This window comes from Macaca fascicularis, chromosome 1 (assembly GCF_037993035.2).
Source record: "Macaca fascicularis isolate 582-1 chromosome 1, T2T-MFA8v1.1".
NCBI lineage: Eukaryota > Metazoa > Chordata > Mammalia > Primates > Cercopithecidae > Macaca > Macaca fascicularis.
Genome location: NC_088375.1, coordinates 126,651,130 through 126,667,060, shown reverse-complemented (window position 1 = coordinate 126,667,060; position 15,931 = coordinate 126,651,130). Strand labels below are relative to the sequence as shown.

Here is a 15,931-nt window from a genome sequence, read left to right as displayed (position 1 = left end):
CCATCCTCCTACCTCAGCCTTCCAAGTACCTGGGACTACACGTGCATGGCACCACACCTGGCTAATTTTTGTATTTTTTTATAGAGACAGAAATAATTTTTCAATAGTAGGTGTATGAGTGGTGATTGTGGTAGTTTTCTAGGTTTTATATGTTTAGGTATCTATGATAATTTAAGTTCTTAGGCTTTTAATTTAGCATTTTCCAAATTACCACTGGGAACAAAGGCTTTAAGCTAGTTCATGAACTCATTTCTGGATTAACCTGGTGGATTTCTTTTTTACTTGACTCAAGGCTGCTGAGAGATCACTGCAATCCTCAGACTACTTGGTATGATGACAGTGTTCCTTTCTTTAAATGGCTTCTATTCTCCTTCAATTTTAAATTTCTCGACCTTTAACTGTACTGTTTCATATGTGTTATCATAATCAGACATCTCAAATGACCCACAGAAGACAAAGTTATAATCAAAAAAGAAAGAACTGAGGAGACTATGTTTATTTCATTTTAAGAAGAGAAGCCGAGCACGGTGGCGTGCACTTGCAGTCTCGGCTACTCGGGAGGCTGAGGCACAAGGACTGCTTGTGCCCAGGACTTTGAGTCCAGCCTGGGCAACACAGTGAGACTCTATCTTTTACAAAAGAAAAGAAGGCAACGAAGAAGAAAAGACTTACAGAAACATGATAACAATCTTCAAATATTTGAACGATTGTCCTACAGAAGGTGTAGAAATTCTGTGCTGCTCTAAAACCAATGTTAGAAAATTTAGAAAGATAGATTATGCTTTATTATTAGTGATGAATTTCTAGACAATTCATTACCATAATTGGATCCATAATTGGAACTGTTGCTACTTAAGAAATTTCTGTTATATCTCTAGGAATTGTTCAAATACTACAGAAGGGATTCCAACCGTGAGTCCAAAATGGTATAGAAAAAAAGGGATATATGCGTTTGATTGCTTATTTATCTTTCTACACATCTATTTATTTGGAAAATCTTGGGGGCAGTCTACTGAACAAAATCCAAGTAAACAAAGCTAAAAATACTTCAACAATTTTTTGTAAAAGCCAATGCTAATTAATGTCATCTCCCTTTCATCATTATACTTCATAGTAACTTTGCTAAAATTTTAAATGGCTGTCTCCCCAGGAAACTATACTTTATCATCTAGCAGCCAATAAATTCTAATTTTTCTGCTGCTTCTTCCCAAAAGCCTAAGGGTATTAGGAAAAATCAGCAGTGATTTTGGTAAAGAATCCTTGTTAAATTTTATAGATATAAGGAACAGATGCATAGCTAATTCTAACATGAATCTATAGCCCTCTATGTATGTTTTTATTACTCTACCCAATCCATATCCAATGCTATCAATCATCATTAAAATTTGACCTAGACTGACCAATAAAAATAGTGTCCAGTGTCTGCCCATATCCTAATACAACCATTCTAGTTTGATCATCTTGTCTAAGATGAATTATAAATATGCAGCTACTTTAAAAGACAACTCAAAGAGTGCAAATGATTCAGCACACAATCTATAAGGCACCTGCTTACTCAGAAGCAGCAAGCAGCATCCTTCATTTCCTCTACACAGAAACAAAGAATGAGAATAGCAAGGTAAACCCTACACCTAAGGTCACCAAGCACATTGCTGTGTAAAATTAATTGTGTGTACACATGCATACACACTTCAGTGGGGAGTGTTCTGAAAGATGTAAAAACCATTCACTTATTCTAACCTAATGATTTTTGACCGCTCTACGCACTGGCCTATCCTGACACCACTGGTCCTCAGACACTATATTGATTTAGCACAACTTTTCATGTCCAAAGAGCATTATAATTGGCATTGAGGCAAATCAGAGAAAGGGCCGTAATCGGCTAATATTTCTTCAATGCAGTTCTCCAAAGACACAGGTGCTTTAGGTGGAAAACAAGTGACTCAGAAACTAAACTCTATCCAGAGGAAGCCTGCGCAGCCAGACTCCACACAGCTGCAGTGACTGCCAAGCATTGTTCCCTGTAGTTGTTTGGTGCTCATACCACTACTGGTGCACACTTCCTCTGCCTAATCCTGTGCAAATGAGAGCATTCATCCAGTTCCACCCCCACACTACCCATCTCACTAAGCATGGGAAGCAAACACCAGCCTCCTTTATTCCTACAGATGTGCATAAGCCATTAAAAAAAAGAAGACACAGAAAATAAACATGGAAAGTGCCATCCTCCTTTTCTAGGAGATCTTGTTGATAGGAAATACACAAGCACAACAGTCAAAGGCCAAGAGTTCTGCCTCGCTGCTGTTTGTATAGAAAAGTAAATTGGCTATTAATATTTCATGCACTGGAATTAACCAGTTCTCCTTACAGATTTCTCATCCATCATATTTACAATAACAATTTATTGTAAGCAAATGAAGACGCAATGACCTCCATACATAACTTGGATAAACTACATCTTACCCTTAAGCCAAAGTGACAAGGTCAAGGATCTCTGAACACAGCTCAGATAGGATATGGCCCAACAACTAAGGCTAGGAATTAGAATATGTGCATTAGTGAGCATATATGTACCATAGCCTTGGAAATACAGACAAATATTCCTAGAAGGTTTCCTATTACACAGAAAGAAAATATTTTCCATTTTTAATAGAAACTATAAACCCACAATTTCTAAGTGTTCTACCAGGGACCAAGCTTCCACTAGATAATCAGTAAGTACCAAAAAAACCCAACCAAGCAACCAACTGAACATCAAAAGAAGGAACAAAGGGAAACTTTAGGATGGCACGATACAGCAAAAATCATAGAAAAATGAAACATACCTACTTGGTTGTAAAATATATTTACAGAAAGTGAGAGTAAATGCCACTAGAATTCTCCTACATTAACTTGAAATACACTGTAAGTTTCTCTTGCTCTTGCTCCGTTATTTCCCTTGCAATAAACCCTACTTTCCCTGCTCCCCCGCCAGGTTTCCCGGCCTCACTGTTCTCTCTTCTCATCCTCTCACCACTCACTTCAACTCTTAAACATCCCAAATCTCTCAAACTCTAGGCCTCTTTTATAGTTGCTCTAGTAAAGGTCTGCATCAGTTTTTAACCAGACTGCCTCAGTCTCAAGCCTGCTCCTCCTACCACTGGCATTACAATTGTCCACTATAGCCTCCCCCACTGACAGAATGCTTAGCTCAAGCAAGCACTCAGCAGGTCATCTCCTGTCTATCTGTTAAAAAGTACTCACTGGCCCTTTGTCAAAATCAGTGCAGACCCTGCAAGACCTCAGGGGCCCTCATACTCCGGCCCCAATCTCTGTTGGACCTCAAGATCCAGCTTGCCCCTGCTGCATCTGATGCTCAAGCTATGAGGACTATCAGCGGAACCCCAAAATTCCACGTGGATTACTTCAGCATCTTCCTAAATAACTTTCCCTCTACTTACGTATATAGATACGTATATTAAGGAATCCTTGAAACAGCAAAGAGAAGTTCGATTTCAGTTCTCAAACTAGATTTCCAGTTTTGGAAATACACTCAGTAGCTATGCCAAATGCAGACGTAAAATCTAGGTGATATCTTTATCATGCTTTTAGCTCTTTATGATGCCTTTTTCTCTCCAGAAGTACATGTACAGTCAAGTTTTTTCTCTCTCTAAAAGTTTACAATTTTAAAGGAATGTCAATATTACCAAAAATGAAGCATACCCAGGTTTAAAAGCCCCTGCAAAAGAGCCTATATATAAACAACCTAAAATGTATGAGAGAGCCTAAGCCTTGATGTTTTCAGAGAGGATTACACAACTAACAATCATCAAAGCAAAACATTACTTAAATGCAATGTATACGTATTACATCTACCAATAAGTGGCATTTTAGAATCAGAAGAATATCAGAGTTGAACAAACTGAGGCCAAGTTAAAGGACTAGCCCAAGGGGATCTACTGGAAGAGGTAGGACAGAATCTACTTAAATGTGCTTTATAACTTATTGAAAACTTAATTTAAATAAGAGGGCAAGGGCCAGTCATGGTGGCTCATGCCTATAATCCAAGCACTTTGGGAGGCTGAGGTGGGTGGATCACTTGAGCTCAAGAGTTTGAGGCCAGTCTAGGCAACATGGTGAAACCCTGTCTCTACAAAAAATGTAAAAAATAGCCGGCTGTGGTGGCATGCATCTGTAGTCCCAGCTACTCCGGAGGCTGAGGTGGAAGGATCGCTTCAGTTAGAGAGGTGGAGGGTGCAGTAAGCCAAGATTGCATCACTGCACTCCAGCCTAGGCATGGAGGGTGAAACCCTGTCTCAAAAAATAAGAAGTAAATGCGTGGTAGTACTAGCATCTTCTTCCCCCTGGGCTGTCAGTATTTCAAATGGTTTTCCTTTCTAGTCTGTCTAAAGTGGCTTCTTCCAGCTGCTCATCATTGTACTCTGTTTCTTTCCTCAGTGGCACCTATCGCTGGTTGTAATTATCTTGTTTGTTTATGTTTTACCAATTTGTTTCCTTAACTTGGACAGTGATGGACAGTGACAGTGCCTTGAGAGCAGGGGGTCTTGACTACCTGCTCCTCCACCCTGATAAAGCAGCACGTGGCATACAAATACTTGTATGAGGAATCCAATGAGGAAGTGACAGGTGGATTACTCAGGAGTTACCTCTGACTGAGCCTTACCCCCTACCCCACACTGCATTGGTTGCTTTTCCCACAGAATTCAATTCACAGTCTTCACCACAATTCCATGAAGCAGGGATCCTCATCAGGGCCATTTTACAGATCAAAACGTGAAGGCTCTGAGAGGCTAAGCAACTTTCCTGTACACAGGTGGCTGGGGGCAGGTTAGGGTGAAAGTCAGTTTTACTTGATCTCAAAGTCTCAGGAGGAGCTGAGGAAAAGAGCCAATGTAATGTGTCAAGGTCCAATTTCTGTGGGGCAGAGAAGTAGGGGGAAGGTCCCAGTTGAAACTGAGGGAATGAGCAGAGACAAGTAGCAAAGCCAGGCTCAGAAGACTCAATATATCCAAGAACCAACTAAGTCCAGAGCTCTGGATAAAGCACATATTCTCAGATTTTAAGCAGTGTGTCAGTGTGTGTATGAGTGTAATGAGTGTACATGATCTTGAATTGAGTCACTGCCGACAAGAGACTAAAGGGAATGAAAAGAAAGGGCATTCCAGGCAAAGGAAACAATATTAATAAATATTAATCTGGTGAGTCATGATGATTTAGTAATTTGGAAGGACTTAAGCAAGCAAGTTTATGGGAGTAGGAAAGTAAGAAATAATGTTAGAAAGGTAGGCAGAAGCCTGATCTTGAAGAATCTTGTGTGGCTTGTAAAAGAGTTTAGATGTTATTCTCTTATAAAAAACAGGGATCCACTATCAAGTTTTAAACCCGTTACAGGTAGTTAGACAGGCAAGAGTGGGCAAGAAAGGGTTCTCCCAGCCACTAGGACTGTCAGGTGAAGGTTTGGCAATTATCACACTGCCTCTCTAAAAGTGATAATGTGGCAGCTGATGCTGGGGGGGAGTGGTGGGGGAAGCCACTTCCTGATGGTCCACACCTGTTGCACTAAAGTGTTAACTGAATGCAGGCACCAGAGAGAAGCAATTTCCTGGGCGTGTGCAGTAAGAGACAAGATGGCAGAGTATGAGTTTCCAGGGGCACTCCACCAGAAAAAGGAAAAACGTCTCAGATGGGCATGCATACAACATCCTAAACACAGTGTGTGTGCTCACTTCCCAAGGATAAGGAGGGCACTGGGCTCGCAGGCAACCCACCCTAAAGGAAGAATTATGGGAAAGGGGCCAGCTTCTAAAGTCCTAGGATCAAGGTTAAACACCACACTTGACCTCGGTGTCTGCTTGGGTCTCTTCCAAGCATACTTTTCTTTCTTTCCTGTTCTAAAGCCTTTTAAAATAAACTTCCACTCCTGCTCTGAAACTTGCCTCGGTCTCTTTTTCTGCCTTATGCCCCTCAGTCGAATTATTTCTTCTGAGGAGGCAAGAACTGAGATTCCTGTTGACCTGTACAGATTCGCCACTGGTAACTCAGATACCTTCCCCTGGTGACAAACCCACGAGTAAAATGATCAGATCTACATTTTTGGAATATTATCTTGAAAATTAGCTTGAAACTATTCAAAACTGATGGCAAGAAGACACCTAGAAGACCATTTCAATAATCCCAGTGATAAGTACCTCAACTAAAGGCAAAAGCAAGGAGGGTTAAAGAAAAGGCATTTAGGCTGGGTGTGGTGGCTCACGCCTATAATCCAGCACTTTGGGAGGCAGAGGCGGGTGGATCACCTGAGGTCAGGAGTTCAAGACTAGCCTGGCCAACATGGCAAAACCCCGCCTCTACTAAAAATACAAAAAATTACCCAGGCTTGACGGTGCACACCTGTAGCCCCAGCTACTCGGAAAGCTGAGGCAGGAGAATCGCTTGAACCTGGGAGGCTGAGGCTGCAATGAGCCAAGATTGTGCCACTGTACTCGAGCCTGGGCAACAGAGCGAGACTTCCATCCCAAAAAAAAAAGGCATTTGTAACCATTTAGTTCCTGGCAGGGTGAACAAAACAAGGAACATTACCAAAATAGAAATAAGTCTCCAAAGGAAAAAAAAAAAAAGTACTTCAGTTTTCTACATAATAAGTTTGAAGCAATCATGTGATACCTGAATAGCATGACACCTAAATACCTAATATCATGTGCAAATATGAGAAATTCTGGAGTAAACAAAAGTTTGTTTTTCTCACTGCAGGACTTTTCAGTTCCTTTACTATGCTGTATCTCATAAATACAATATGCAGTGTTTACCGAACTCACTGGAACAAGAATATTTTTCTCCAGTCTTCCTATTACCATTTCTTAGGACAATAGGATTCTTTGCAAAGTTATCTGGGAAATATTATTCTAGAAGTTTTCAACAGTCTTTAGTTTAGAGAAGAGTAAAGAGTTTATTGAACTGACTCAAAAATAATTGAGAGCAGACTAAAAAATGAACTTGAATAATCACTAAGGTATAAAAAATGTCTTTGCATGGCTCGGGTACTAAGGTTCTGTAAGAGGAGGTAAGAATGGAAAAATCTGCCAAGTATTAAATACCCCTACAAAAGGGAAAAAGATGAGAAGGTTGCTAAAAAGGTCAACTCGATCCAAAAACAAAGGAGGGGAATAGTGCTAATGATCCGGGAATTGTGTTAACAGCCAGCCAGACACATATATTAGGGAAGGCTAGAAAGTTGTTCCCTCCTCCTCTGCCTAAAAAAAGATAGCCTTGGAACAAGCTATCTTTGTTCAGGGAGGAATCACTGCAAAGCTCCCCCTTAGTTATGTAAATACAGGCAAGCCTCCTACTGCTCAAGGGGACAAAGCAAAGGAGGCCTTGGTGAGTGGAGGTTGACTCCTGACAGTACTCCTTGCCAAGCTGAGCCAGCTCTAGGCTGAAAGTTGGCTCATTTGTGGGAAAATTCCAGACCCTTGAGGGAGGAAAAATACTGGGGATCCCAAATGCCACTCTGAGACTGGAAGTTGGTACCCTGTAAGGGCTGAATGAGGAGGACGTGACCCAACCTCGCTGACAGAATACAAGGAGTCCCTGAATAGAATTCATCACAGAGCTAGGGAGATATGGCCTGGCCAGGCTCAATGCAAAAGCGAAAATGCTATAGGGATGAAGGAAAGTTGTGTGGGTAGTATGGGGTTGAGAAGGGATGAAAATACAAGGGCACTGCTAGCATCAGAGAACTAAAGCTGTCCCACAGAACCAGTCTTGTGCAGCAGCACCACACTAGCAGACAGAGAGATCAAGCTTCCGTGGGGCTTTAAGGCAAGGCTGATTTAAGCCCCATGGACTATAGAAAGCCCAGAGATTTCTGGATAATTTGAGTGGGAAATACTTCAAGAGAGAAATGTCAAACGTGTTTTATGTCAAACAAGTACCTAGAAAGATTTACACACTAAAATAATTCTTCCTGCTTACATATGTATATATGAAAAAATGTTTCCAGGTGTTGATTAATGTGTGTGTACTAGATAATAAGGATCTTTCAAGCCATGCCAAGGTGAGGTCCCTGGGGCCACCTGTAGCCAAGAAAGGCTCAGGAGCCTTTGCTTGGGAGGGTTTTCTTGTGACAGGGAAAGCCAGGCAGATTTCACAAAGATTAGACAGGTAGTAGTAAACCACTGCAGGCTCTCAAATAGCTTGTCAGGATGCCTGCAGTGACCTTCTCAACCTCAAGATCTATGATATTTCTGGAATCAACGGTAAGGAAAAGAAAGCATTTACTATGAAACTGGGACTGTACTTCTTATTTACATGCTGCAAAATAGGTTCTGGGACTTTGTCTTTATTGAGACTTTGTCTTTACTGAGTATAAGATAGAAGATGTAGAGGCTTAACAAATGGTCTCCAAATTACCTGGAACTTGGGTAATAAAAGTTAACATATCTACAAACCTGAAATCATTTAACTGGTGAAACACAGTGAATCACTTAGATTTCTCTCAGTCTTGGTTGAGAGAACCAGTGAAAACTGGCTCAAAAATTAGGAAAGGAGGAATGTATTGGTTCATGGAAAAACCTATAGATAAATATTCAGCTTTGGGCACAGCATTGATTCCCACTTCACATGGTGTCACTAGGTTCATCTTCAACCCTATTTCCTCTGAACTGGGTCCATTTTGAAACTCCATATGGTACCCGGATGGCTACAGCTCCTCGAAGCCTCAGACTAGAGAAAAATAAAACTACCCTTGCAAATGTCTTATTGGTCGCAACTGAGTGACTCACCCCATTCCTGAACCATCACTATGTGGTCAAAGGCATGGGATATAATTGATTAAACCATCCAAACTCTACAATTGAGAAGGAGGAAAGTGCGGTTTCTCAAAGAAGATCCAAGGCCACAGAAGGAAAGAGAAAAGATGATTGTGCAAAATAAACTAGAATAGTGCTATACAGCATTAGAAAGAATAAATTTTATTTCTTATCTCACCCTTCTAATATCATTAGATCTCTTGCACTTAATTCAAAATTCGACACCTATGTTTACCAACGAATCCCACAACCATTAAAAATAATAACAGTGGTAATAACAGTAACAACAAGAGTACTTACCTTGGACCTTGACACTCTGTTAAGCACCTAACATACATGATTTCATTTAATACCCACCTAAACTCAATACACGGATGAGGAAACTGAAGCTCAAAGAAGCTAAGTTACTTGCCCAAGACTATCTACTAACAGGGAGCTAACTGGATTCCAAACCAAGATCCAACTCAGAAACCATGTATTGTTTTGTTTTTTAATTTTTTATTTCCACAGGTTTTGGGGGAACAGGTGGTATCTGGTTACATGAGTAAGTTCTTTAGTGGTGATTTGTGAGATTTTGGTGCACCCATCACCCAAGCAGTATACACTGAACCCAGTTTGTAGTCTTTTATCCTTCACCTCCTTTTCACACTTTCCCCTGAGCCCCCAAGGCCACTGTATCATTCTTACACCTTTGCATCCTCATAGCTTAGCTCCCACATATGAGTGAGAACATACAATGTTTGGTTTTCCATTCCTGAGTTACTTCACTTAGAATAGTAGTCTCCAGTTCCATCCAGGTTGCTGCAAATGCCATTAATTCATTCCTTTGTATGGCTGAGTAGTATTCCATCATACATACAATTTCTTTATCCACACTGATAGATGGGCATTTGGGCTTATTCCACATTTTTGCCATTGTGAATTGTGCTGCTATAAACATGGGTACGCAAGTATCTTTTTCGTACAATAACTTATTTTCCTCTGGGTAGATACCCAGTAGTGGGACTGCTGGATCAAATGGTAGTTCTACTTTCAGTTGTTTAAGGAATCTCCACACTGTTTTCCATAGTGGTTGTACTACTTTACATTCCCACCAGCAGTGTAGAAGTGTTCCCTGATTACCACATCCATGTCAGCATCTATTATTTTTTGATTTCTCAATTATGGCCATTCTTGCAGGAGTAAGGTGGTATCCCGTTGTGGTTTGGATTTGTATTTCTCTGACCATTAGTGATACTGAACATTTTTTTCCTATGTTCGTTGGCCATTTGTATGTCTTCTTTTGAGAACTGTGTATTCACGTTCTTAGTCCACTTTTTGATGGAATTGTTTGTTTTATTTTTCTTGCTAATTTGTTTGAGTTCCTTATAGATTTTTGATATTAGTCCTTTGTTTGATGTATGAATTGTGAAGAATTTCTCCTACTCTGTGGGTTGTCTGTTTACTCTGCTTACTGTTCATTTTGCTGTGAAGAAGCTCTTTAGTTCAATTCTTAACTAAAATACAACTCTTTCTCTCTCTCTCTCACAATAATTTTCTTACCTATATCCCTGACTCACCCCTAAGCTGATGCTCTGAATTCCTTTTGACAGTGCCTGTGCTGAACCTGAACATGATGAAACTATCCTATTGCAATTCAAATCAACTGGACCTACCACTGGCCAGGTGTGGATACTCTTTGATTTAAGAAAACATATCACTTTACACTGTGTGTCATAGGAAGCAGGCCCTTTACACTCACCCAGAGGCAGGGTAAGGAGCTGACTTTAGTCACTCATCTGGACAGTGTCAGCCTGACTTCTATTACCCTCTAGAAACTGTCTCATTAAAGAAAAAAATCCCATGTGCTTCTGCACGGTAAATGTGCCAACAGACGGCTCAGTAGGAAACATTTCCAAAAAGTGAGTTAATCATAAAATGATGATTGAAACAGTTATGGGAAATTATTTATATACCGTATGGAAATGAACAAAGTTACAGATACTGTCACAACGTCAAAAAAAAAAATACAGCGTATTTCTAATATTATTCCAGGAAAAACATTTTAATTACATTTCTTAAGCAAATAAGTTAACTAACAAGATTTTCCTTATTTTTGTTAAAGCCAGAAAGAGATTCATCTTTTTTCAAAAGTAAGACAGTAAATGGTTTTTCAAAACATAAACCCTCAACACCCCCCATCCCCCATTCCCCGCTCTGTCCCGACTAGGCCTCAGCAGTCTTAGACAAGAAGTCTCCCTCTTTCAGGAACTTTTTTCAGTATTTAACAACCCTGAAGAGTGACAGTCGTATTTAACTTCACGGCCTCTGCTGACTCTTCAATGAGTTCAAGTTACTAAACTCACTCCTCTTTCCTGTATGATTAAAAAAAAAAAAAAGTGTAGAAAGCATTTCAAACTATTCTAACTTTTGTTGATGTTGGTGGAGTTGGAAGTGAATTACTACTGAGGAAATAGCTCAATGCTAAGAATTAAAGGCAGCACTGAAAGGCAGATTTATCATAAGCTCTTCCAGAGGAGCCCAAATGGATGCTCTTCACCATCTCACAAAATACAAATTATTATTTGTGTTAACACTGTTTCCAGGATTTTCCAAAAGAAAACACATCCATATCAAGCCTAAGATTCAAAACAAATTTCCTAAACCCCAAAGAGAGGGAGAGCTTGGACAAAGATTAGTGAGCAGAAAACACCACAATGAGAAAAGGGGGAGGAGAATGTAGCTAAGAATTGATTGCATGTGTATAGATGAGAATCGGTGAATCACATGCCTCTTTAGAGTTAACAACTTTAACCACCACCGGGCTGCAGACTCATGCATTATCCTAAATCTTTCCTTTCTTTCTAAAGTATAATTAGATGCCAAGTAACACATCACCTGTGTTTTTTAATTTTATAAATTCCTTTAATTTTCTTCTATAAGTTCATCCTTTTCCCTGACCATCCACAGAGCAGTGAGACCCAAAACACAGACAGTGGACAAGAAAAACAGGACTGAGAAGCCAGAGGCCTGAGCTCCAGATCTTGTTCCTCTTCCCAAGCAAGGAGACCCTTGAATCACTATCTAAGCACTTCCTCACGTCTTAGCTTCCTCATCTGAAGAATGTCTTCACAAGATTATGAGAATCAAATGAAGTCAGTAATATTAAGCACTCTGAAAACTTCAAATGCTATAAAAACACTAAGTGCTGCTATCATAATTAATACATTCTTTGGAAAAAAGGTGCCAAATACACATGAATTCCAGATTTACCAATGTAGGAATTGAGGCAGACAGAAGAGCACACATAGATGTTTTTCATTTTAAGTTAATAGAAAATTTAATTAAATCCTAAGGAATGGAGGAAAATAACCTATCCACATCCTGTTAAAATGTATATATTCACGACATCAGAAATCATTTTTCTGCTGAATTAACACTCTATTCACATTTTTTCAACTTCAAAATTTAAAACTACAAGAATTATTTCAGTTCCGTTACCCACAAGCTAGGACCTATAAATGGGAAAAATAATAGTACCCACATGTTGGGATTGACGTGCTGATTCCCTCAATATACGCAAAGCACATGTTATGTGCTATGTGAATGTTTGCACTATGGTACAGTAGTAGTAGAGAATCAGCTAGACTTGAGTTCAAACTGCTGCTTCAATCCCCAATAGATATGTGATTTGGGATGCAGATTTTCTCATCTGTACAATGAAAACAAAATGTAATACCTACCTCCTAATGATGTCACAATTTTAAAAATTATACATGAAGACTGAAACTGCATATTTTAAGTGTTAAATAGTGTTGGTATTGGCAGTTTTTACTTAGAGTATATAATGCTTAATATTATCAGTGTCGGTAAATTATGAAGTGATATCACAAATTCTTTAACTTTCAGTGTTTTCTTTAGATCATACAGTTCTAAAGAGATAGCTACTCCAATCTTGGCAGTAGCAAAATGTAAGTGACTATAATATAGGTTCAAGTTCTAAACCACAATCTCATGTTTAATTCTGTTTCAGATCTACCACTGCTAAAATATTTTAAGCAGTCAAAAATACATTTATCCTTGAGAAGCATACAGTTTGTGCTTTCACATTCAATTTTTTGTATTATCAACTCTCCTACAAAGCTTCCATTTTCTAATCAATCTAGCATGCAATCTCATTCCAGTAGAACAATACCATGCATTTTAAAGTATTTATATATTTTTCCGACACTTATCAACACCATTTCTTGCAAATTTAAATGAAAAATAAATAGTTCCTTAATGAGCTTTAAAAAGCCAAGACTTTTTCAATTTTCATTTCCCCAATTCATTTTCATTTTTCATTTCCCCAAAAGAGAGGGTGAAAATAGAGGAAAATCAAAGAAGAATTTTTTAAAGGTGCAGGAGGAATAGGGGAAGGATAAAAGAAAAATAAAGCCAGAAATATCTCCAGTGTTTTTCAGGGCCAACAGCTTATAGAAGTGTCCACCTCACTCATGCTTCGTGGCCACAGACAAGTGTGCTCCCATTTCCTTACTAGGGGCTTGGCTTTCAGTTCCTTGTACTCATTATCATCTTCTATCCTCCATCACTTTTTGGACCCCAAGAACCCCAAGACAGTTAAATCACAGCTTTCCAGAGATTAAAGGAATCTTAGAAACCACATTCTTACCCCCTCCCCCTTCCTTTTGTACAGCTTTCCAAGCTGGCAGGCAGCCTGATACCCGAGAAGGCTGGTGACTTCTAGATCGCAAAATGACCACAGGTTAAGACCAGAGAGAGAACCAGGGCCTTCCCCCTCCCCAGGTAGAGTGGCTTCCCCATATGCACTGTATTTCAGCATCAAATTTCTTATATTTCCGTCTCAAGTTTATGCTGTTTAGCAAAGAGCAATCCATTGGTTATTTTCTAATGAAAATATTACATCTCAGAGATCAAAAAATGTGTACTCTCAAACAGCCTTTTGATAAGACACTAGCACCTGAATTACAAGAGTAAGGACAAACTTCTTAATAGCACTAGCTTTTTCCTCCTTATTTGCTTATTTTCATAATGCAATTACATCAGCATGGGCTAAAGTCCTGTCACCTTAATTACCTATTTTATGGCTAGCTACTTGTGAGAGGTTTATGTCCATTCACTTCATAATAAATGACCGTAATTTCTGAAAGGATGATTTGTTTCACTTATTATACACGTGTTTAGTGTGCATACAGATAATAACAGTAAATATTAAAACAATTTCCATGTGAAAAATGTCCTTGAAATCCAACAAATATCTGCTGAAATTCAAGCAACAGAAATTATTCAACAATCTCGAACACTTGAGATTCATGTATTCTCCGAGTCACCTAACCAAGTGTCAAAATAGAGAAAACGACAACATAACATTCTCAACTTCCAAAAATTAGGAGCTTTCAGATATAGAGAAGACTGGAGGAAGAGAATACTGGTTCTTAGGCCTGAGCGCCCAGGGATCAACCTAAAGGGCAGATAATAGTAACCCTACCCTCTGAGGTGACCAGCAGAAAAAAATTACCTCTGGAGAAAAGATTCCCACCTGTGTATGATTTTAATTACAAAATAATTCTAATCTCATTTGGAAAGTAGATGCTAATTTTTTGGTAGTGTTGTTGTACGTGTGTGGTTTTTTTTTTTTTTTGGTTTTCCTAAGCCATCTACATGTGAAATTTAACTATATAATGCAGATACATAAGCCACTTAAGTCACATGCCCTACCTCTAGATTTGAAACGATTTACTTATATGCTTTCCAGTGAAAAAGTAATATTAAAAATGAAGTATAATTACCTTTCCAAAGTCACGAACATCAAACAGGTCAAATGCCTCGAAGAGTTCACTTTTCCTCATTCCAAATGTCTCACAACAGGCCGTGAGAAATGTCCTTATGTTCTTCAAACAGAGAAACTGAGGAATGGAAAAGAGCTGTTAGCACATAGTTAATTATTCTGAAAGCTATCTATCCTCTGGAACACTCAGACTGCTCTAAAAATGACAAGAAAGCATCAAGCAGCCTTTGAGGTTACTTTTCAATTACTCATTCAGCAGTACTGACTGAGCATGCAGTCCCTCTCGGGCACAGGTGATACAGCTGTGACCAAGGCAAATTCTACTCTCATGAAACTTACATTCTAATATGAAAAGACAGACAAAACAGACAGAGCAACAAACACAAAAAAAGTATTTTTACTTTCATATGACGGTAAGCGCAACAGAGAAAAATAAAGCCTGGAGGAGGGATCAGGAAAGTTGGTGGGGTTGGGTGGGGGAACTTAAACAGGATGGTTAGAGAAAGTCTCACAGAGAAGAGAACGGTGGAGCAGAGATCTGAGGTGCAAAAGGAGCAAGCCATGGAGAACCGTAGCACACAACAGCCCAGCCTAAAGAAGTGTCCCATACCAAGGTCCTGACATAGAGGCCTCTGAGCGTGTTGAGAAAGGGGATGATGCAGCAAGGCAGAGTGAGTAATAGGGGAAAAAGGAGGAGAGATGGAAAGCTAGTGGGGTCAGATGATGAAGATCCTTATTGGACAGTTTTTACTCTGACTGATATGGGAGGTCATTGGAGGCCCTGGCCAAAAGGAGGACATAATCTGATGGGTTAAAAAGATCTTTTTGGCCTGTTGTGCTGAATATAGAGTGAAAGGGGCTGCAGCTAGGGTGGAGGCAGGAAAACCAGACAGAAGGCTCTTGCAATATCCCAGGTGAGAGACAACTGTGGGAAGACCAGAGTGTGGTCACTTTTTGACTGTGTTAAATCTGAGAGGCCTATTAGTCATCCAGTAAGTGTGGAGTTCAGGGGATAGGTGTATACTTCAAACAGAAATATGGGAGTCTTTAGTGTACAAAGAACAGTTTAACCATGACACTGGCTGAAATGACTTTGGAAAAGAGCAAAGAAGAGACTACATGGGTCAAGAACTGTAAAGGATCAGGAAAAGAGGAGGAGCTCACAAAGGAGTCTTAGTAAGAGTGACCAGTGAGGAAGTAGGAAAACCAGGAGATAGGGTTTTCCTGAAGCCAACTAAAGAAAGTGTTTCTAGATGAAGGAAGTGAAAAACTATATCAGATGCTGCAGATGGCCAACTAGGATTTAGACTAAGTGCTGCCCGTGGATTTTGGCAGT

At 39.6% G+C, this 15,931-nt stretch overlaps 1 protein-coding gene across 6 annotated transcripts in view; it reads right to left on the bottom strand.

Moving 5' to 3' along the window:
• VAV3 (vav guanine nucleotide exchange factor 3) overlaps positions 1–15,931 on the bottom strand; it is a 398,293-nt gene that overhangs the window by 294,798 nt on the left and 87,564 nt on the right. For all 6 annotated transcript variants that reach the window (XM_065548736.1, XM_074000525.1, XM_065548740.1 and 3 more), the window contains exon 2: positions 14,597–14,713. In XM_065548736.1, coding sequence (XP_065404808.1) covers positions 14,597–14,713 — 117 coding nt within the window. The remainder of the gene's footprint in view (positions 1–14,596; positions 14,714–15,931) is intronic.